Raw genomic sequence first — 22243 nt, 5'->3', positions numbered from 1 at the left:
TATTTTATTTAACCCTCTGATGCATGGTGTGGGCCATTCTGACCCAAACGAAATGTTAACTTCTCATAAAGCTATTCATTTTTAATTTCATTTAGTGACCTTTCTTGACTTTGTCAGGAATAGCATTGCTCGCGCTATGATATTTACATTGGTAATAATTTGTTATTGTAAAATAGGTTCTTATTGTGTTTTGTTGGTCGCTATATATCTGTACGTAATACGGGTCAAATTGACTCACAGTGAATTCTACTGATTTTTAATGTTATGTTGGTAACAATGCTTACATGAATATCGGGGAATTTCAGTAGGTATCTGTGAATCTGTGAATTGTCAATCAATCCAATGAAGATTTGTGAAGAGTTATTTGCTGTTTTAGCTCAGTTTAGCGTAAATTGGAAATAATAGTTATCTTTACGTATGACTGGATCTACATTGAATTCAGTGTTCGATAAAACCAGTAGATTCGAAAAAAACAAGAAAACTTTAGTAATTGAAATAATTTTTTTTTTTAACAGATAACGGTAAATATGGCTAGAAGAGGACTCACAGATAAAGAATTTGGAAAAGCAATAGAAGACATGTCGGATGTTGATTTGCTTTCAAGTGAAGAAGATGAGCCTGAGGAAGAACGTATTGAGTCTATGGGAGAAAGTGATAATAATTACAATTTTAACGACGAACATGAAGGTGATAATGAAAGTGAAACTGAAAACACTGAAACTGAAGCATACAATAACGAAAATAATGGCTAAGGCTCTGCTCCAACAAATGTAGCTGCTCTGCATATTTCCGCAATAGAAAGTACAGCTAAAACTGGAATTATTTGAGAAGAAGATCCTTCAAAAACTGGGAGACTGCCTCAAAGAAATGTTATGAATTTTTATTAAGAATCAAAATGGAACGCAACGCACGTCAACTGAAACATCTAGAGATACATTTTCTTCCTTTATTACAAAAAAGATTATTGAAGAAATCTACAGATGCAGCAACCGAGAAAAAAAGAAGGGAATTGAAACTGAAAAGAAAGAGTGGAGGAATGTTGAGTTTGAAGAAATGAATGCCTCTGTTAATTGATTGGTATTAACCAAGGTGAAAAAAAACTGGAACATGTCAACCAGAGAGACGTGGTCTGAAGAGTATAATCTGTTTTATAGAGCAAATATGGCTATAAATAAATTTGAAGGTATTGAGTCAGCTTTACGATTTGATGATAAAAGAATTAGAGGTAACACCCTCTCTATCTATCTCTGTTGGTCAGAAACAGGTAAATTAGCTGTTCGCTATATTTGGAATGAATTTATTAAAAGCTGCAAAAATGATTATGAATCAGGAGAAAGTGATACTATCGATTAGGAACTGGTATCCTTTAGGGGAAGATCTCCATTTTCGCAGAGGATGTGTTCGAGGCAAACCTTCCAAATATGGCATTAACATTTTTTTGGATGTGTGATAGTTCTCCGTCTTATGCAACGAATGAAATAGTATATACTGGTCGCGCAACTAGGCAACCTGCTGTGGAATATTTGGGTTATTCGATTGTTGATCAATTAACTTGAGTAATCAAATACAGTGGTAGAAGTGTTACTATTGACAATTTGTCAATAGTAATTGACCACTTGCCAAAAAAACTGGTGCAAAAAGACCTAAGCTTAGTAGGAACACTAAAGCAAAATAAAAGAAAAATTTCATCTTGCACGAGGCCCAACAAAATTAGAGCTTTATATTCAAGTTTATTCGTATTCAGGTAAGAATTACTTTGGTAAACTAGCCTAGTTAGTAAATCCAACCCCAATAGATGTGTTACTTTTTTGAGTACCATGCACAATGATAAAAATATAATTGATGGTCGGAAGATAAAATCAGAAATTGTACATTATTATAATTCAATAAAGTCTGATGTTGATTCTCTCGATAAAAAGCAAGAACTTGTTCGTGTAAACGATAATCTAAACGTTAGCCTGTGGTGTTGTTTTATAATATGCTAGACGTTGCTGGGATCAATTCTTCAATAATATTCCAATTATAACACAGTAATGCGAGGTATGTTCAGAAAAAAACGGGAATTCTACATTTTTTTAAAGAATTTTATTTATTCGACTATGTCTATTTTATCCCCTTCAAAATAGTCCCCGTTAATTAAGATACACTATGCCAGTGCTTCTTCCGATCCCCGAAACACTTCTGAAACTCAAACTTTGAAATACTGTTCAGCTTTTTCAGCGACGCGCATTTAATCTCGTCTAAAGTTTGTAAAACGATGGCCTTTTAAAGTTCTCTTTATTTTCAGGAACGAAAAGGAGTCACAAGGAGCTATATCTGGAGAATATGGAGCGTGTGGTATCATTATAGTAATGTTTGTGGCCAAAAATTCACGAAGAAGCAATAAAATGTAAACGGGGTATTATCGTGGTGTAAAAGCCATGAAATGTTTTGCCACAAATCCGGGCGTTTTTTCCGAATTGCTTCACGCAAACAAAGTTGAATTTGTAGGTAATTTCCTAATAATCACTTTTTCCACCTCTTCTACGTTTTCATCCGTTTTTGATGGGCTGAATCGTCTAGTGCGCTCGTCATCTTCGACGAGTTTACGGCCTTTTTGAAAACGTTTATTCCACTCCTAAACCCTTGTTTTACGGATAGTGGACCCACCAAACGCTACGTTTAAATTTCTAAAACCTGGCTGCACTTTTTTTTTCACATTTTTGTTACAAAATCTAATGCACATTTTTTTATCAATTTTTTAAAGATCGCTGCTCGTGTCGGACACAATGTAGCCTTTTTGAAAGTTGTCGACAAACTAGATTTCGTAAATAGAATTAATACAGCCCCCAAATTTACAAAATTTCCGTTATTTTTTGAACACACCTCGTAGATATGGTAAGTTTTCTTACAAACTCAGATTTTTCCTAAAAGATGTGGCTAAAGAAATTATCATGTCACATATGAGAACAAGGAGCACTGCTCCTACTTTCACACATCACATAAAGAAAGCTATGCGTTTATGTGGAGTAAATTTTTCCGAAGTATCACATAACGTATCAGGTACTTCTGAAGGCATCAAATGGAAAAGATGTGGGCTCTGCGAATCTAACATCTAGAATCTAAAAGAACATCTAAAATCTGTTGCAAATATAAAGTTTGCAACAGGTTTTAGATATTGAAAATACAAACCAACTTGCAAAAATTATTAGCAGGTGTGCATAATACACGTAGATTAGTTAGGTAATACAGTTCTATTAAAGCTCTTATTTTTATAACTAAGATGTTGGTTTTGTTTCATTTTTAAAAAATCAATTTGCTGTAAGCAAATTTTGCATTTGGTTTTCCATACTTTAAAATGACCCAGATTATATAAAAGTGAATATATTTAACGTTATGAATCAAAGAGTTAAGATAACACTTTATATAGGTCTCACCAGTTCAAGTTGGAATACAGGAATTGCGCAAATGGAAGAGGTACCACATAAGTTTTAATATGTCTGCGACAAAGACCAACAGCGAAGTGGGCGGATCCTGTCCGGGTGGGGTCTCCATTTCAATGTTTAAATTAGTATAGATTTCACTGCCCTCGCGGCGATGGAAATTTAAAAAAATATCAAAGCAAAAAGTAGCAATGTAAATAAATTAAAAAAAAATCAATCCATTGCTAGAACTCATATCAGTAACAATTCTGAAACGGTGAAAAATATGGACACTGGACTGACTCCATCTACCTCAACCACTAATCTTGCAACTCACTTTATTTATCTTTTTCAGAGTCACCTTGTGTGGTCCTTCTGCTACTTGACTTGAACTAGTGATACCTTCATTGTTTTCTAATACAAATAAATTTTTTAAACACACTAATAGACTTTCGCTATATCTCAACGAGTCATCCAAATTTGATCGGTAGAGAATGCAATGCGATCAGAAGCTTGATAGTGCTCGAAAATCATTATTTCATTGATGCCAGGTTTAATCAATGGTGCTGGCCAGTATATACATTGCTGAGGCCCTATTGCGGCATATCTGCCTAAGACAAATCCATTGACGATTACGATTCCTTTGGTCCAGGTGCGCATATCAATGTAAGTATCCGAGATTGAGTCTATAGTTATGTAACCTGAAGCAAAGGAGAAGGAATTGTGCCTATACAACGCTCGAATAATAAAGGGGAATAAACTTGCTCACCTCTGTACAATCCTGTGCCAATGAAAAATTTGATCTCTTGCCATCCTTGTAGACCTAAAGTCCAGGATTTCTTAAATTCGAGAGGAATATGGATCCATGAGGTTGTTACTCTGTTATTAATTAAAACATCGCCTTGCCATAAACCTTACAAAATCTCGATATCGCTGCTAATTCACAATTTTAAGGATTAGCTTCATTACCTTTGAGTTGGTGGAATTGGGGTATCTCGCCGTAACCCATTCGACCCCAATTCTCTACCACCAGATCAATAGTGGCGTCAGAAAGGGAGACATTAGTTAGAATTATTTTTGAGTCAGCTTCCCTCCAGAATCCAAAATTATTCAGATCATTAGAAGAGGTAAGGGAAGGAGAAATCAGCTGCCCATTCACCAATACCTGAAAACCAGAATTCGGGATGCTGCTCGGGATGAAATAATTCAGAGATGATATCACTAACTAAAACAGTATCACAAATATGCCCTTTTATAGTCAAAATCGAGCCAGCCGGCAGGTTGAGATGATTCTTCCTGTAGGCTAAATACCCAAAACTTTGTCCACTGCCATTATTTATATTTAGCAATTCCATGGCCCTGGGTTTGGTATATACTAGTGTTGCAGGTTGAGAATCTATAGAATATTAAAGCTTACAGTATGTCTAAATCATACAAACCTAAGGGTAACCAGTGGTGGAAATTCGAAACTCACCATTGGGATTTCAGTAATTATAAAGGATACAGATACTTCCTCAAACCCGACGTTTCGATTTTCCGCCACTATCATCAAGTTAATCTTTTTATATATTAAAAACCTAAAAACTCAACTTAAAGTTTGATATAAGAAAAAAAGGTTATGAAAATATAAAAGTTGAGGAACAATAATAAATTTTCCTCTTCTAAATTAATAGCCAGATCGGTCGAACTTGGAGAAATATGTGATTTATATTTAAAAAATAAATAATTATGGGGCAAAAGTTGCAAGTTACTGAGCAACTAATTTCTCAACTTTGCAGTCAAACTGTCTCTCTTAGTTTCCGAGATCCCAATAGTCTACCTATAAGTTGCTTCAAAGTAATATATTCAACGGGTGATATAGCAGGATAAGCCACCCTTACAGATTCCTTGGGTTGAGGAGGAATCAATGTTTTGGGAGAAGCGTATTTTGCAAGCAACACTTTCACCAAATCGTACTTAATAGTATAATCCCCAGCTTCAGTTAACGGGGCATCATAATCGTAACTTGTTATATCTAAAAAAGATGTTTTCCATGCCTCTCGATAGAATAGAATGTATATCATGTAATACCTGGTTGATATCCACTATTATCGGTCTTATATCCTCTGGAGTTATTCAAATTAGCCCCATTGGTGAATCCAAAACTGGTCCCTCCATGAAACATGTAAATGTTAAATGATCCCGGGTATGTAATGATAGATTCTAAGTTTGCGATAAGACTTAGGACGGAAGTGGTATGGTGCTGTTCTCCCCAATGGTCAAACCATCCTGGATAGTATTCCATAGCCATTTTTGGTCTTCCTGGTTGGATGATTGATAAAGCGCTAAAGGAATTTGCAGGATTGCCTAATGAATGATTATTTAGTATGATAGTTAGGTGTAGTCTAACTTATCATACCTCCAAAATTAGCAGTGACTAAAAAATACTGAGGCAAAGTTCCTGCTGTATTATAATTTTCCACCCCATCTGCCGTAACCAAGAGTTCCGTAATGTTGTTGTCCAGGTATATTTGTCTGAGCTGCTTTAAGTACTTTTTATCGGGCATAAAGGAGGACGATCTAGTGCTTCCATATTCATTTTCTACTTGGAACATCACGATGGGACCTCCATTAATGAATTGCAGGGCTGCCAGGATTGGCATAAGGGCTTCAAAGAATCTGAAACACTCTTCTTTACTTGTAGTGCATGCAGCAAATTTTATGCACCTACCTTTTAACAGGGTTAATATACTTGGAGTCAGAAGTTCTTAGCTTAATGTTATTTTGCCTTAATAACCAACTAGGAAATCCCCCAAATTCCCATTCAGCGCAAATATAGGGGCCTGGTCGGAGAATGGCTAGAAGGTCTTCCTCTTGGGCGATTTTTAGAAATGTTTCTATGTCCAAGAAATCTTCCATATCGCTGCCTCCACCACCGAAGTCAAATTGTCCTAAAGCATCAAGAAATTGCAATTAACTGTAGGATAGAGTGAATCCTTTGACGAGCTGTCTTAAAACTTACCAGGAGCTGGTTCGTGTAAATTCCAGGGCACATATGTTTCCACAGCATTCAAGCCAGCAGCTCTCATTTTCCTTAACCGGTCCCTCCAAAGCGCTTTAGGGGTGCGAAAATAGTGCATTGCGCCAGAGTACAGGGTGATATTCCTTCCATTAAGGGTAAAGTAGCTTTTATCTGCATTTAATCCCGATTTTATTCCCCCGTCAGTATAATACTGATACAAAGTTGGTAAACTGGAACTGCTGTTTGACAAACTTGTAGATAAGTCCATGTTTTTTCTTCAGTTAATCGGAAATGACGGCAATAAAGCTCACAGTTTGTGTTGCTGCATACAAAACAATAATGACGAAAGCTGAGGTTGGCACAGAAACACACAAAATCTACAGTAACTTAAAATTAGAATTTTTATCAATTTGATTTTAAATAAGCTTGTAGATATTTTCCGGCCGGCTTTTGGACTATAAACAAGAAAGCTTGATGATATAATCGACTTTAATAGAAAGAAACCGTTTTCGAAGCTATTGTGTTTGCTTGAATAATACACTACGAGGTTTCAGCGAAAAGATTTTATTGACGACTATTACATGTGTCTATTGAATATAAGTACCTACACCCCAAATCGCATCCTTGGAAAATTTAATGTATTCTGGGGCGGAAAAGTGCTCAAAAACTATAATTTCATTGTCTCCTTCGATCAGTAATCCTGCAGGGAGATACAAAGCCTGTTGGGGACCTATAGCAAACACTCTTCCTAGGACGAAATTGTTGATTATCACTATGCCCTTTCGCCACTCTTGCACGTTGATGTAGGTGTCCCTTAATGGAGCTTTAGCATTGAAGGTCACCTAAATAACAATCATATTGATCAGTAGTGCCTTATATGAGTCTTGATGGAACTTGAAATGGAATTCAGTGCAATAACATTTAAAAAAATGTTTGAAATCCAACAAAGGCAGTCAGAAAATTAGGGATATACTTAGGGCTACTAGATCAATGTACTGGCAGTTTTCCCTTGGAGATAGTGGTCATGGAAACGGCGAAGTTGACCAATCTTCATTTCAACGTTTCCATGGATGGTAAGTTGGACCTTAGAGAAACTCTGGATTTCAGAGAAATTGTAAGGAATAATACAAGGTTGCTTAGGAGGTCATGGTTATTATGAACATATTTGGTGCGAAATTGTATAATAGTATTCTGCTAATATAGGGAAATTCTTAAAAGCAAAAGTTTTGTTGGTTTTTATTACAGCAAATTCCACTTTTATTGTACTTTTAGGAAAATCAGGTAACTTTGCAATCCTGGAATAATTCGAGAATATATTGGAATTACCATGGTATATTTAGTAAATTCCCTAGGTTTTATAGAGATCCTTTAGATAGATAATTCTTTTGATAACAAACTTGAACCGACATTATTTAAATTTTTTTCCGCATTTAAAGGATTTTCTAGCGAGATTCTGGATTTGAATGCCAATTTTTAGATTTTTTGAGAGTTCTCGGACCGATCACACCAGTGGAAAGCCAGATAAAACGTGTTCTAATGATATTTCATTATCAGGTTTCTTCGAATAATGGTTTTTCACTTTTTAAGAAAAGCGAAAATCGAAATTTTCATGCATTATCGGATATATCCAAACGTATTCGGATTTTTTTGAATTCGCAGATGGATTATTATTCAGCGCCAAAATAAGCAACTTTGCCTCCAATTAACCAACCTTGTATCTCTTACCGTTTCCGAGATCCCGCCCATACATAGACTGGAATTTGTTACACCCTATACGTATAGAGAAAGTGTTAAAGCTCACCCTGTATAAGGCAGGAACTGCAGTACTATCTTTGATTTCATGCCATCCTGAGAGCTGTTGATTCCAAGACTTTTTGAATTCCAATGGGACAATTTGCCAGTTTTTCACAGTTTCACCATCGATCGTGACTTCTTCAGTTAAGCCTGAAAGTCGAAAAAGGCATAATTTTGCAGAATTGAAATCCAAGAGAAGAAGTTTGTTTTGGGGCAATATCCACAATTTGGCACAATTATATGGGTGCAGAGTTGATACAAGTGTGAATGTTCCTGGGTTAAGCTTGTTGCTGTTGTTGGGTTGCATGTGGTATATGAAGAATTTGTGAAGTAGAAAACTCACCTTTAAATTGATAAAACTGCCCTAGATTTCCAAAATTATTCCTTCCATTATTCTCAACCACCAAATCCAATGTTACGCCTTTGAGAGCGGTCTTGGTCAGAGTGATTGAAGAGTTTGCAAGTTTCCAGAAACTACAACATTAAGCTCAAGTTCTTCTAGTTTTAACTATTTTCTGAGAATCAATTACCCAAATTGGTCAAGTACATCTTTACTGGTAGGTACTGAGTTAATGAGATTTCCATTCACAAGCACCAAAACAGTATCTCTGACATAGCCGTTGATGAGTAATTCAGCGTTGGCATTGAGGTTCAAGTCAGTCTTCCGATACACAATGTATCCATAGCTTTGTCCTAATATGGTTTTCGTTATGTCCTATTTTAGCGTCGTGAAAATTTTTTACCTGATTTATTGTTGATATCTAAAAGTTCCATTGGAAGTACATTTTCGCTTTCAATCTTATTTGGAAAATCATCAATGATTTCTGAGAGAAGCAGTTGCTCTTCGATCTTTATATGATAGCCTATACAGTTTAAAATTTAAAGGAAAAAAATATAAAAACCTTAATATCGTCAAAAACCACCCTTTCGGGGGTTTCAGGTATCTGAGGCAGCTTAGTTTTCACAGGATTGTATTTGGTTATCAACGCAGCCGTTGCATTATATTTCGCAGTAATTTCTCCAGCTTCAGTAAGCGGAGCATCATAGTCGTAACTAAAAGTTAAGTCACAAACTATTTTACTTCAATCCAGAATATATGGCTCACCTTGTAACGTCAGGTTCTAAGCCAGAATTGTTCGAACCCTCAGTTTCCATATTGGCACCATTAGTGAACCCGAAGCTAGTACTGCCAACGAACATGTAGATGTTAACTGAAGCTGGATGGGTAAGGATTTCTTCATATATTTTGCTGTAAGTATCCACGTCAATGGTATGGTGGGTTTCGCCGAAGTGATCAAACCAGCCTAAAACTTCAATTAAATTCAGGAATTTAGTTTGTAACTTAACGTTTTACCTGACCAATACTCCATGGTCATGGAAGGTCGGTTGGGCTGAAGTGCATTCAATTCATTGAGATTTTCTGAAGGATTTGAATTGAAGTTTGCAGTCAGCAACAAAGTGTCAGGTAATGACCCGCGAGTCCCGGAAGAAGGAGAATCGGAGCTGTATAACAGCTCTTTAATGCCATTATCTCTGTATAACTAAAATGCAATTTTCTTAACTCATCCCTAATAATACTTTTCTAATAAAACCTTCACAAGAGCTTCCAAATAAGCTGAATCATTATTTCCGGTACTGCCATACTCATTTTCTACTTGCAAGGCTATGATGGGGCCATTCTGGGTGAACTGCAGAGGTTCCAGGATTGGAAGAAGTTGGTTCCAGTATCGTTCCACATATTTTAAGTAGATTGGGTCGCTGGTACGGAATTTAATACCATCTTCCCGTAAAAGCCAGCTGGGAAGTCCTCCGAACTCCCATTCAGCGCAAATGTAAGGTCCAGGTCTGACTAATGCGAATAAGTCTTCTTCTTGGGCTGTTTTAAGGAATTCTTCTATATCCAGGAATGTTTCAAAGTCCGAAGCTCCCTTGCCAAAATCATATACACCTAATATAAAATTATCTACGGATCTGTGCATAAATTACTATTGACGATACTCACCTGACTGAAACTCATGTAAATTCCAAGGCACATAAGTTTCGACAGTATTAAAACCTGCTGCACGAATTTTACGCAATCTGTCTCTCCATTGAGACTGGTGCACCCGGAAATAATGGAAAGTTCCACTGAATATAGTAATATTTTTTCCATTGAGAAGGAAGTCGCGTTGGTCTGCGTTTAAACCGCTTTCGATACCGTCTCCGGTGAAGTATTCATAGTTGGTAGGTAAGTCTGCTGAAGAAATTAATGGAAGGAGGAAAATTGTGCAAATTAAAGAAAATGCAAACATTGACCCCGACATTTTGGTTGTTACTAAGGAAGATTTGCTCGGTGTTTTGTTGGAATATTGAGCTCTTGTAATGGATAATGATAATGCAATCTTATCTGAAGAACGCTTTTTAAGATACATAAGTAGGTGAGTTTATTATGATACTACTGGTGAAATGCGATAAAGATAAATGTATAAGTATGTAATTTACCATCATTTCTTAATTGGTAGGTATGCCATAATAACACGGTATATGAACAGCATAAAATGTTATCCGGTAGAAAATACTAAAAGAATTTGGATGGAGGGCTGGAAAGAGCAGAACAAATCATGATGCAAGTAAGAAAATAACAAGGAGAACAAGAAAATAACAAGGGATAAACAATCATGAACTACGAGTACATAAGTCAGTTAGGCTTTACATCTTTTTAATAACGACAGACATGAAATATAACTTCCGAAATTCAAACTCTGCTTCTAGAAGTTCACATCTTGTAGCCCATAAATTCATTGATAGTTACTTAAGAACATTAAAAACTACATCGTTGATAAATTTGTTAAATTTTCTGTTTATTTTAGGTTGCTGTTAAGGTTTTGGTTTTGGTTTGGTTAAGGTTTGAATTTCCTATTGATATGATGTAGTTCAGGTTAGTTCAGGTTAGTGATGGAAACAGTGGAAATACTTTAGCAGGTAAAAGTAAGATCCGCTAGTCTTATATATCTGTAAGAAACTTTTATGCAATCCAAGAAATTTACTTCATGTCAGATTTTATTCTAAAGCAAATCTTTACGAGACTGTTTTGTCACCATTAACTAATTCATTATGATCCGAGTGCGATAAAGCAGGCCTGAACTATTACGTAGCACAGGCTCTCAGCGGTCGTGGACGTTGTAGAAACTTCACACACAAGATAGGAAAAAGGAACCCGGATTGCAGGGACTGCGGAGTTTTCGACATCACGGACCACTGCATTTTCCAGTGCCAGACTGTTCAAGAACAAAGAGACGACCTTGATTCCGGAATCCCTAATTAAGGGAATTCTGAAGAGGAAGTCAAAATTGGACCGCTGCAGTAAAACCACCTCCGCAGTGGTTAAGGAAAAAAATGGATGAAACGAGCCGTACAAGAAGATTAAAGATCTCTTTTTCCATGACGAAACGGCACAAGACATTAGGAGAGAAATAAAAAATCCACAACAAAGCTTCAGGAAAAAAAAAATTCATTGGAGCAAAAAGAAGGAAATTAACAACGGGGCATAAAGGGGTAACCAGCTAATCAAAACCATACATGCCTTTTTGACTTCAATGCCTTTATCCCTCAGGGACAGTCCCGGGCAGTGGCAGAATGGGCCAACAGGAATCCCAAGATTTTTAGTGAGTAGGCGCTTCGGTGAATCCCATACTACCCGATCACCAGAACGTTCAACCGGGCGTTCCATTGAGGATTTTTCTTGTGCGAAAAAAGTATGATAAAACAGGGTACATAATATATGTTTACTGTGGAATTTACGACCGAATATTTCAATTCGAGCATGTTTAAACGCTTTGTTAAATTCATAACACTTCTTGACCCTTAAAAGCGTTTATTATTAGTTGTAATATTGATACACTTGTAATAAAATGTATTGTAATAGGTGTACAAAAAGAAACTGAGCATTTTTTGGCGAAATTAAGCTTCATTAAAAACATAGTTATTGAAAATATTAGTAATCAAAATAATTTCCATAACTGTCTATGGTCTTTTGCCATTTACTGGGTAGACGATGGATGCCCTCGTGATAAAAGCTTAGTGGTTTCGTCGAAAAATAGTTATCGAGCCATTTTCGAATATCTTCAACATTCAATTCATCGTTGGTCAGCTAAATGAGACTGCATGGATCTGAACAAGTGGAAGTCGGAAGGAGCCAAGTCTGGAGAGTACGCCGCATGCTGGAGTGTTTCCCAGCCTAACGAGAAGATGAGTTCCTGGGTCGGTTTAGCTGTATGCGGACGAGCATTATCATGCAGCAATATCACTTTCCGACTTCCTTGGCCCGTAAATGGTCTTTTTTCCTCCAGAGCATCGCTTAATTTGATCATTTGGGCCTGATAACGGTCAGCTGTAACAGTTTGACCGGGTTCCAGAAGCTCATAGTAAATGACTCCTTTACAATCCCACCAGACACACAGTAAGATTTTCTTGGCATGAATGTTTGGTTTTGCAACTGATGTGGATGGCTGGCCTGGGTCAACCCATGTTTTTCTGCGCTTAGGATTGTCATACAAAATCCACTTTTCATCTCCCGTAATAATATTATGCAGAAAATTCTTCCTTTTATACCGAGAAAGCAAGTTCATGCAGATGTCAACTCTTCGATTTTTATTGTCTTCGGTTAGCTTATGAGGAACCCATTTTCCTGCTTTTTGAATTTTTCCCATTCCATGCAATCGAACTGAAACTGCTTGTTAAGTTACTCCTAACTGCTCTGCAAGTTGTTTTTCAGTTTGGCATGGATTTTCATCCAGTAAAGTTTGCAGTTCTTCGTCTTGAAACTTTTTTTCGACACCCGCACGTGGATCGTCCTCAAGACAAAAATTTTCCTCACGAAACTTCTTAAACCATCTCCTAACAGTTGATGCACCAACAGAATTATCTCCCCAAGCCGAATTAACCATTTCTGTTGTTTCAGCAGCATTTTTGTTCAGTTTAAAACAGAACAACATTGATATTCTCAAATATTGCTTGGAAATATCCATGTCTCTATTTACGTTTTGTGCACTGAACTACAGCTCCTAAACAACTGAAACTTTTATCATATAAAAAGTCATAAATAAACAATACCTGCTTACAATTGCAGGCGAATTGAACGTGTCTAAGTATGTTTTTTTATTGAATATAACTTCATTGCTCAGTTTCTTTTTGTACACCTATTAAATTGGTGTATAAAAGCCTTAAAAAAACCTCATTATGTACGCGTTACATACAACGTATCTAATTACAGTAAACACTCGATACTGTGAACATCGGATAACGTAAACCTCCGGATAACGTGAATCATCTTTCTGTCACATTAACCACCGTATAACGTGAACAAATGATTTCCGTTACCGGGGGAGCTACTCTGGGGATTCCCTGGCAGTCGTGGTCAATACGGGGTTGCCCGACCCCGGGTCGTGCCCGGTATTTCCCCAGTTTTACTTTGTAGTTTCATTTTTTGCATTGCACCATTTGCCTGTTGCTTTTGAACGGTTGTCGAAAGGTTTAGTGAATACGTGTTGTTATATGTAATGTCGCTGAAAAAACCAAAGTGTTTAACTCTCCATGAAAAATCTCTCGTAATTCAGGAGCTAAGTAAAGGTGCAAGTGTTTCAAATTTATCCAGAAAATATAATATAGCTGAATCTACGATTTGCAAAATAAAGCAATGAAAGAAACCATTTTAAGAGTAATAACAGATACATATGTTGGATCAAGTAAAAGAAAAACACTTTGTCACTGGGTCTGGATTACCACAAATGGAAAAACAGCTATACAAATGGTTTCTAAATCAACGAAATGTTGTAAAAATGTTGTCGTAAGCGGAGAAATGATAAAGCAAAAAGCCAAATCCATACATTCTGAAATAAAAGATGTAATTCCTGATAAGGAATTTACGGCTAGTGAGGGATGGCTACAGAGGTTTAAAAAAAGATTTGGAATTCGGTTTTTAAAAATTTACGGGGAAAAACTTTCTTCCCAACCGGAATTTATTGACCCTTTCAAAAAGCAGTTAAAAAATAAAATGCAGAAACTTGGAATTGCATTAGATCAACTTTATAATGCTGACGAAACGGGCTTATACTGGAAACTTCTACCGGACAAAACATTGAAAGACTGAAAAACAACGAATAACATTACTAGTTTGCACAAATGCTACTGGAAGACATAAAGTAAAACCATTAGTTATCGGTAAGGCTGCCAATCCAAGGTCATTTAAAAACTTTACTTGCCCTCTTGATTATGAACACTCCAAGACAGCGTGGATGACCGCTGTGTTTGGATTTTTAAAAAATGGTTCCATCATTCCTTTGTACCTCAGGTAAATTTTGTTGTGTATTTTTCTTGAAATCGTAGCATAAATTTACGTATTCTTTTACAGGTTACACGTTTTTTGTCAAATAAAGGGCTCCCGATAAAAGCCTTACTTCTGCTAGATAACGCGCCATCTCATTCAAACGAAGAAGAATTAAAGAGCGAAGATGGACAGATAGTAACAATGTTTCTTCCACCTAACGTTACGCCGCTTATCCAACCTATGGATCAAAATTATATTACAGGAATAGCCTTCTTGCCGATGTTATAGCAAGTTATTCAAACATAACTGATACATTGAAAAACTTGACTATTAAGGAAGCTGTTGTCAACTTAACGGCTGCATGGAATCGACTCGATTCACAAATTATTGCAAAATGTTGGAGAAATATTTTAAAGAACACTGAAATGTCCGAGGATGACGATGATGAATTACCTCTTTCTGTTTTAAAACGTCGATGGGACGATGATAAGGCAGGCTTAATCTCCAAATCCTGTGATCTTCTCAATACACTAGCACCACAAGTAAGGGATTTATCTTTACAATTTAAATCTGTTATTACATATGTAATTTATGTATATTTGTAGGCCACATTCAAGGAAACTGATGTATTGGAATGGAACGATGCTGACAAAGAATGTGAAGTTCATGTAGTCGAGAATTTTGAAGAAATGTCAAGTAAAGTGTCACTGGACAGCGCTATAACTGCATTAAATACTGCAATCCAGTGGGCAGAATATAGTGGTGTGGACTTCACAGACCTCATAGCTTTAAAAAGACTAAGAGAAACAGCCCTTGTGCAAAAAATTACAAATCCTACGAAGCAAACTAAAATTTCAGACTTTTTTGTCACCCAATAATCTGTTTTCCACTCTATTTAGATTAACCCCCGATTACATAAATAAATCGCTAACGTGAACGTGCGTTGTTTTATTTTGTTCACGGTATGGAGTATTTACTGTATTGACTTAGAGTGACTCCTCGCTTGTGATAAATTGAGAATTCAATTCTTATTGCTTTTATAGAGAATATTAAAGAACGATCTTTAAACAAAAAATTACAGGGGCATACCTCGATTTAATGCTCAAAAAAAATTTTTAAGGATGGTTAATACTTTTCCAATTGGTCACTTGGGTAATCATTCCTGCGCGCTTCTGGCTGATGTCCATTTGAGACTTAAGTCATCAAGATTATAAAAATATTAGAGTGATGTTCCATAAAATTACATTGACTTATTCTCTTGAAAAAAAAAGAAAAAAGCAAAATCGTTAAATAAGAAGTTTAGAGGTTGATTGTCCTAATTGAAACTTCCGTGTTGGCAATCTTCAGCTGCCTTTAGCACTCACCCACTTTAGAAGAACGTTAGGTTAGTTATATGTAAGGAATATTTACACATTTCTATTTAATTGTGGTAAATAAAGATAAAAAATAAATGTAAGGAGTAATTTTCAAAATAGTTTTATTTTTACCTTTTAGCTTGCAACTGTGCCCTTACATTGTTGTAATTTACAAGAGGTTTTAGTACAGCTGACGAAGATATTATTTACAACTAAAAGTCTTTCAACAATAGGAAAACATTCTTTGTACATAATATTACAAAAATATGGCAAGAAGACTTACATTGTATTTGTGTATACAAAATGTTCCGTAAAACGACTACCGCCCTTGATGCAAGGACGGGGTGGTAAAACCAGGGAAATGTTTTATACAAAACAACGTTTTTTTTTGTAAAAAACATTTTGAAATTAAATAAAAGCAGTCTTCTAGAATTGAAACAATCACTGGGTCCCATCTACGGAACCCTCTAAATAGGCACAATCATTCCCGATATAAGGCACGATAATACAAATACGGCACACCATAATATTTACACGTACTCTTCGCTGGGTTTAGCGGTACTACTAATACTATTATTATTATTTGTAAGTCTTAACGAATTTGGCACTCTACTATTCACAGAATCAGGTAGTTCGGCGATATCTTTGAACACCCCCGCTAAGCTCTCGAAATTGGGGCCCCAATTGAGGAGGTAGTCCCAACCCAAGGCCGTAGAAGGAGGACTACCTGTCCCCGGCCTATAAAGGGGCCCCCCAAGATCGTCATCCGAGGCCACTAATGTGCTCATCGAGCCCCTGGAATCACAAACACAAAACTATATTGCAAACATGATTTTTCAAATTATTCTTGAGTAACTTTAACCCACCTATATGAGGAATCGAAACCGTCGTATGAGGGGGGTGGTATATTGCTTTTACTGCCGCTACTTGAGTCGTTACGTCTAGATTCTAATTCGCTAGGTTTGTACTTGTCTCCGGGAAGACTCGCATTGTCGTACTCTATTTCCGAGCAGGTGAATGAGTCGTTGCCACTTTCATCGGTACTCGTGGAACTGTGATGAGTCTCTTGAACCGGACTATGACGCATGTGATTGCTCTGTAATAAAGCTGCGGGTTATGAGTGGAATTAGGGGTAAAAGGCCATAATTAGCTTACCAAATGGTTATTTCCTCCCACTCTTGGTGCCTCACTGCTACTGGACACTGCGTCCAGCGTAGACACCAAACTGGAATTCCTCGGCCTCTGGTTCAGTCTTTCAATCTCTTCTGCGGTAAGGCCCATGGCGGGCGAGGTAGAAGTAACTGGTGGAGGAGCTGCAGCTTTCCTATAAGAAATCAACAGTAAAACACATCCTCCATGTCGAGGATAAATCTCGACATACCTATTACTGCTTTGTCCACTCAGCTGAGACATGACAGGACTGTTCAAGCTTCTCTCACTATTGCTGTGCAACACATCCTTCCCCACCCCGCCACTGCTCGAAGTGGTGGCTAAAAGGGCGGTTTGCAGTGGTTTTCCACTGATGTCATGCAAAGTTAATATTCTAGGTTGCTGAGCTGACATTTCACTGCTAGGACTAAGTCTGGCCAGTGGGGTGGACTGATGGCCACGATTCGCAGGAGCGGACACCGGGGGAGCCCTCGGTGGGAACCTATTTCTGATAATGATAAATTCCCGAAATCTGTTTTGTTAACCTGACACTATTTACCCTGCAGGATGGAGAGGGGAGTGTCTGTGCTGCGCCTGTGGATTTCCTCCCGCGTGTTTGTGATGGTATACGGCAACATTAGGAGGTACAGCTTTGTATTTTCTGACTCCACCTCCCTCCCTAAAGCCTTTGTAATGGTACACAATATCGATGTCTGAAGGAGCAATGCTGCTGGCGTTTTCCAGGTCATAGTGTTCTGGCATTTCCGAGCCTAGGTCATTGCTCACGTGATCGTGAGTATGGTTGGAAGAGGGTGGCAGTGGAGGATGGTGGTCTTCCCTCATTGGAGGGGATTTACTCACCACCTCGCGTTCTATTATATCTGGTCGTTGAGGACGAGGATGGTCAGAGCCTGAAAAAAAATTACACTTTACATAATGTTCTTATAACCTGAAAGTCTATACAATTTTGTTCAAAATGGTTGTTGAAAATGTTGAAAATTGATTTCCGTTAGGCGTATTCTTGAATCTGCAGAACATGAAGAAAGTCGGATGTGGCTTTTAAATTTTTCCAAGAGGAAATCAATATTACTTATTCGATTTAAACCAAATTTGTTGTATTTAAACATGAGGTTTTGAATAACTCGAGTTATTAATCTCCTCTCAGGATTGCAATTTTTCCAACAATGGAGCTACTTTGAGGATTTTTACTGCTTTTTAAACCTAATTCGTCTTGGGGAATATCAGAACTGCGAATTCGATCAAATTTATTCTAAAACCGGTTAATGGATTGGTTGGATTTTAGGGATTTGGGGACTTCTTAGGAATTTTGGGGAAATTTAAAAGGGCCTTTGCAAGAATTAAGGGGTTATTGAGTTTGTTGTAGAACTGTGGTTTTTGAACATACCTGGTAACAAATCACGGTCTTTAAACTTGATGGGTAGCAATTCTGGGCCTACCAAGCTATGACCTCCAATCCCTCGAATAACATCCCCGTCTGTATGGTAACTCATAGAATTCTCTATTCCATGCAAACTTCTAGCCAAAGCACTATCATTTACTGCATTCAAACCTACAAACCGCAACTATACTTAGGCCCATGTTCAGAGTTAATTAAGAGGTCAGACGTACCTACTGCCCCTAAACTGGACCCTCCATTTTGTTTGGAATGGATACTGTTAGGTCCATTAGAGCTGCCTCCCTTTTCTTTATACTGCTTACGAAGTCTAAACACTACAAAAGACACCAGAATGGCCACCAGGAGGACCACAAAGAAGACTATAACTAATGTAATTCCGATGCTCAGCGGATCTTGAATTGCTGCATTACCAACACCTAAGAAAAAAATTGATATTAGTAAGGAAACATTTTAAGGATTTTCTATATTTACTTAGCAACCCATTGCATCCCGGCTGAACTTTGCCTCTGGTAATAACTTCATTGAAAATGCTCCCTGAGCCGTTGAAGGGTTGGATTTCCCTGTTAACTGAAAAATTAGCCAGGCAGCCCTCAAAGAATTCTGGAAAGGTTTTATTGACGTAGTAAAGACCCTTTTGTACTCCCCCTATAGAGAGATACGTCAAATATGGGTCTAAGAAGTCATGTACTCCCGCAGAATCCAGTTCTTCGCCCAGTCGAACACCTAATTGATTGAATATTTCAGATTAAACTTTATGAGGACATATAGAATATCGTACCATCTAAGAGAACTTCTAAAGTTCTAAGCCTAATATGCAGAGTCAAATTATGCCAAGTTCCATCAGAAACGGTCACATGAAAATCAGTCATATTTACTACTGAAGAAGTTTTGCTGGTATAGACAATTTGGCCTCCCATAATCTCCACTGAAGTATAATGTTTATTGGAAGTGGCAAAGAGCAACAGCCCATTCTCCTTTAAGGTCCTGAATACCATACTCAAGCTCTTATCCGGAGTGGTTAACGTAGATCTTATATACCTTGTGGATGGGTCATCAGTAGAACTAAAATCAATGTTTAGAGTAGTCCAAAAGTACCAACTAACTCTGGAACTTACCGGATATTTCTTTGGTGAGACCACATGGTACTTCCTAAATAAAAGCTTTCGAGAAGTTGCATTCTTTTGTGCCTTTTGGTGATGGTGAACTCCACAAAACCACCGTTGGAGAAGCTCACTGGCTGTAAAGCATTCTGGCAATTTGGAGCTAAGAGATGGTTTCCACAGGTGCAAGACGAGTAACTCCAACGGTCAATACACGTACCGAAACCTTGAAAAAAATTATGAAAGTTATAGGAAAAATTTATTTACAGCATTAAAAAATTCTTACCTCCACAAGGATCTATTGACACAGCTGAACGGCTGCAACTCTGACTTCTACTGCACTTATTCTCTATTCCTTCGGACTCTATTGGTTGGCTTAAATTCAATTGTCTGCCGTTGATTGAAACACTGTGAACACAACCCACAAAATCATCGCTGTGAACCTGTCCAGGACGTTCCAAGACTGGATCTGGACTATTCAGACCTCCAATCAAGAGGGGCTGATTGTTGAAGTTTAGCGTCCTGTTAAATTTGAAGGAATACTTGTGTTAGGAATAAATAAGCTCTTGACTATGGTTTTGAGTGTATTAAGGTTTAAAGACTGTTGTTGAGTTACCAGACAACAAACAGCTTAATTATTATTTTTATCAAAACAGTTTCCAACTTACCCAGTGTCTCCACTATTTTCTGTATAGCAATTTCCCTCGTTGGGCTTGCAGTCTTCACAAACATCCCCGTTTTCATTGCAGTTACCCACGTTTAAGGAAATCACTTTCCCGTTTCTGGTAGCGGTGACCTTGTACCAGTTTCCATCAGCCAGATTATCACTGTTTTTCCCCGTCGCATTGATTGAAGTTATAGCAGTTCGAGCACCCCCAAAACTGAATACCGCACGCCCCTTTACAAGTTCAATGGCAACGAAGTCACTTCTACCCAAAGTCTGAAGTCCATAGTTGTAGATGAGTAAAGACTCGGGTTTTGTGGTAGAAAAAATGAAGGAAATGTCATTGGTGGTAGCATCCAATGAAGGGAAAGTCATATAGGACAATTCTTGGAAACCGAAAGTTGATTTCTCGCAGTGTCTCCCGTAGCGACCTTCGGTGCAACTGCATCGATATCCTGGCATTAAATTGACGCAAATGCCTCCTTGGAGGCAAGGATTGGGTCTACAGGAGTCTGCTAACGCCTCACATTGGTTTCCTCTATAGCCAGATCTAGAGAGGAAAATTGCATTAATAACCAAAAGATATAACAAAGTTTCTTGGGACAGACCTGCACAGACAGAAGAAACTGGAACCATCAGGACTCTCCTTGCAAGTACCGCCATTCTGACAAGGATTTCCAGAACAAACATCTCCCCGTTCCAACTCGCAGTGTCTGCCATCTTTGTTGTGAGGACACACGCAATGATAAGTGTATCCTTGTCTGCGACATTGTCCACTGTTCTTACATGGATTGGGCAGGCATGGATCTTGACGTTTTTCGCAAGCGGTACCAGTGAAGCCTTCCATGCATTGACAAGTGAATTCGTGAAGCAACAGCGGTGAAGTGAAGATTAGAGATTGACTGTCTGTGATTTTGGTAGTACGCTTCACTCTGAGGGATTCTGTGCAGATGCCCCCTAGAAAACAAGAATTATGCTACTCTAGTATTTATTGACTGGAAATAACATTTACCATTCTGACAAATTTCATTGCTACAAGGCGAAAATCCAATGATGAAATCTTCGGTTTGAAACACGTTGATCAAAGTCTCTTTTCTTCGTTGAAGTTTTTCTTTGGCGTAAAATTTACTTTTGTAGGACGAATCGCTTTTAACAGCTACTGCCAGTTCTAAGCCTTGTTCACCCTCGTGGAGATTGTACAAAAATATGATTTCGTCTCGGCTTAATGAAGCTTTCATTGTCTCTAGGAAGTTGGCATAAGCGAGACTTAGAAAAGTAGTAGCTGACATGTTTCTGATTAAGACAATTACTGAGTTTTCTATGGTGGTATTGTCGAACTGGATAAACTCAACCTGGAATTAAAATTTTGTAGCAAGTGGGGATAACAAAATTTATAACTTACAGTGACGCTGGAAATCACCGACTTATGTTTCCCGTCATGTCCTGATACAGAAAGAGAATACCCCTGAGATGGAGTAGCTCTTTCGGCGTTTAGATCACATCCATGGGGAATGCTTAGAATATCGGAGAAATCAGATTTTTGCAGGATTTTACACTTATAGTCTCCAGTGAGATCTGGATCGTTGGGGTGGACATTTGCAACTAAACCAGTAGGGAACTCTCCATTGAATGTGTAGATTACAACGTGAACAGATCGAGGAGATGATTCTGAGTCATTCTCATCTAAGACTATAATCTTGACTGGATGTTGGCTTTTCAATTTCGGAGTCCCACTGTCCTCCACTTCTATTACTATGCTCAATTCCGGAGTGATCTAAATAAACTTATTGTTAAATAATTCGTAGATTTTCAAAACAATTCTTGTCACCTCTCGATCGATGGTTCTGGTAGTGACTACAGCCCCGGTATGCCTGTCCACCCTCACATAGTCCTTGTGTTTTCCTCCAATCAGCCTATAGGTAAACGGAGCCCCATTGGGGGGCAAATCTGGATCTTTGGCGTTCAATGTCATAACTCTAGTGAAGGCTGGTTGGTTTTCCAGTACTTTACCCACCACCTAAACTCAAAGAAAATTGATGCAAATGTTGAAGTTTTTGA

General features: G+C 37.8%; 3 protein-coding genes across 5 annotated transcripts in view; all 3 read right to left on the bottom strand.

Annotated features, from left to right (window-relative positions):
* Positions 1-1694: 1694 nt before the first annotated feature.
* On the bottom strand, positions 1695-6802 carry LOC136413912 (beta-galactosidase-1-like protein 2). Its single transcript, XM_066397674.1, has 9 exons — positions 6403-6802; positions 6112-6331; positions 5800-6059; positions 5472-5747; positions 5221-5415; positions 4628-4797; positions 4371-4566; positions 4171-4314; positions 1695-4102 (listed from the first exon to the last, which is right to left on the bottom strand). The coding sequence occupies exons 1-9, from the start codon at positions 6668-6670 to the stop codon at positions 3864-3866; spliced, it is 1968 nt and encodes a 655-aa protein (XP_066253771.1). The 5' UTR covers positions 6671-6802; the 3' UTR covers positions 1695-3863.
* A 148-nt stretch (positions 6803-6950) lies between these two features.
* LOC136413911 (beta-galactosidase-1-like protein 2) lies at positions 6951-10522 on the bottom strand. Its single transcript, XM_066397673.1, has 10 exons — positions 10199-10522; positions 9789-10144; positions 9551-9737; positions 9302-9500; positions 9099-9249; positions 8940-9045; positions 8727-8889; positions 8540-8670; positions 8204-8346; positions 6951-7244 (listed from the first exon to the last, which is right to left on the bottom strand). The coding sequence occupies exons 1-10, from the start codon at positions 10497-10499 to the stop codon at positions 6990-6992; spliced, it is 1992 nt and encodes a 663-aa protein (XP_066253770.1). The 5' UTR covers positions 10500-10522; the 3' UTR covers positions 6951-6989.
* Positions 10523-15958: 5436 nt separating this feature from the next.
* Positions 15959-22243, bottom strand: part of ft (cadherin-related tumor suppressor fat) — a 105654-nt gene continuing 99369 nt past the window's right edge. Inside the window, exons 29-44 of one of the 3 annotated variants that reach the window (XM_066398061.1) lie at positions 22014-22202; positions 21588-21959; positions 21198-21537; positions 20794-21142; positions 20190-20735; positions 19808-20043; positions 19537-19747; positions 19200-19483; positions 18893-19144; positions 18634-18837; positions 18410-18574; positions 17564-17915; positions 17237-17512; positions 17011-17179; positions 16722-16951; positions 15959-16650 (exon numbers count right to left, since the gene is read on the bottom strand). In XM_066398061.1, the coding sequence (XP_066254158.1) occupies positions 16386-16650; positions 16722-16951; positions 17011-17179; positions 17237-17512; positions 17564-17915; positions 18410-18574; positions 18634-18837; positions 18893-19144; positions 19200-19483; positions 19537-19747; positions 19808-20043; positions 20190-20735; positions 20794-21142; positions 21198-21537; positions 21588-21959; positions 22014-22202 (4440 nt within the window). In that variant the 3' untranslated portion in view covers positions 15959-16385. Of the gene's footprint in view, positions 16671-16721; positions 16952-17010; positions 17180-17236; positions 17513-17563; positions 17916-18409; positions 18575-18633; positions 18838-18892; positions 19145-19199; positions 19484-19536; positions 19748-19807; positions 20044-20189; positions 20736-20793; positions 21143-21197; positions 21538-21587; positions 21960-22013; positions 22203-22243 lie in introns of all 3 variants that reach the window. The other 2 variants (XM_066398064.1, XM_066398065.1) reach the window with 2 other exon arrangements.

This window comes from Euwallacea similis, chromosome 16 (assembly GCF_039881205.1).
Source record: "Euwallacea similis isolate ESF13 chromosome 16, ESF131.1, whole genome shotgun sequence".
Taxonomy (NCBI): Eukaryota; Metazoa; Arthropoda; class Insecta; order Coleoptera; family Curculionidae; genus Euwallacea; species Euwallacea similis.
Note: the sequence above shows the minus strand (reverse complement) of the source record. Positions and strands in the feature narration are given on the sequence as shown.

Bases quoted from the DNA above. Each gene is read 5' to 3' on its own strand.
- LOC136413912 (XM_066397674.1), bottom strand. From the start codon at position 6,670: ATGGACTTATCTACAAGTTTGTCAAACAGCAGTTCCAGTTTACCAACT. The intron at 5,416-5,471 runs GTATTACATGAT...CATCTTTTTTAG, and splicing joins TAATAGTGGATATCAACCAG to ATATAACAAGTTACGATTAT. The intron at 4,103-4,170 runs GTGAGCAAGTTT...CCTTTGCTTCAG, and splicing joins TGGCACAGGATTGTACAGAG to GTTACATAACTATAGACTCA.
- LOC136413911 (XM_066397673.1), bottom strand. From the start codon at position 10,499: ATGTCGGGGTCAATGTTTGCATTTTCTTTAATTTGCACAATTTTCCTC. The intron at 9,738-9,788 runs GTTTTATTAGAA...ATTGCATTTTAG, and splicing joins ATTTGGAAGCTCTTGTGAAG to TTATACAGAGATAATGGCAT. The intron at 8,671-8,726 runs GTAATTGATTCT...TTAATGTTGTAG, and splicing joins GATGTACTTGACCAATTTGG to TTTCTGGAAACTTGCAAACT.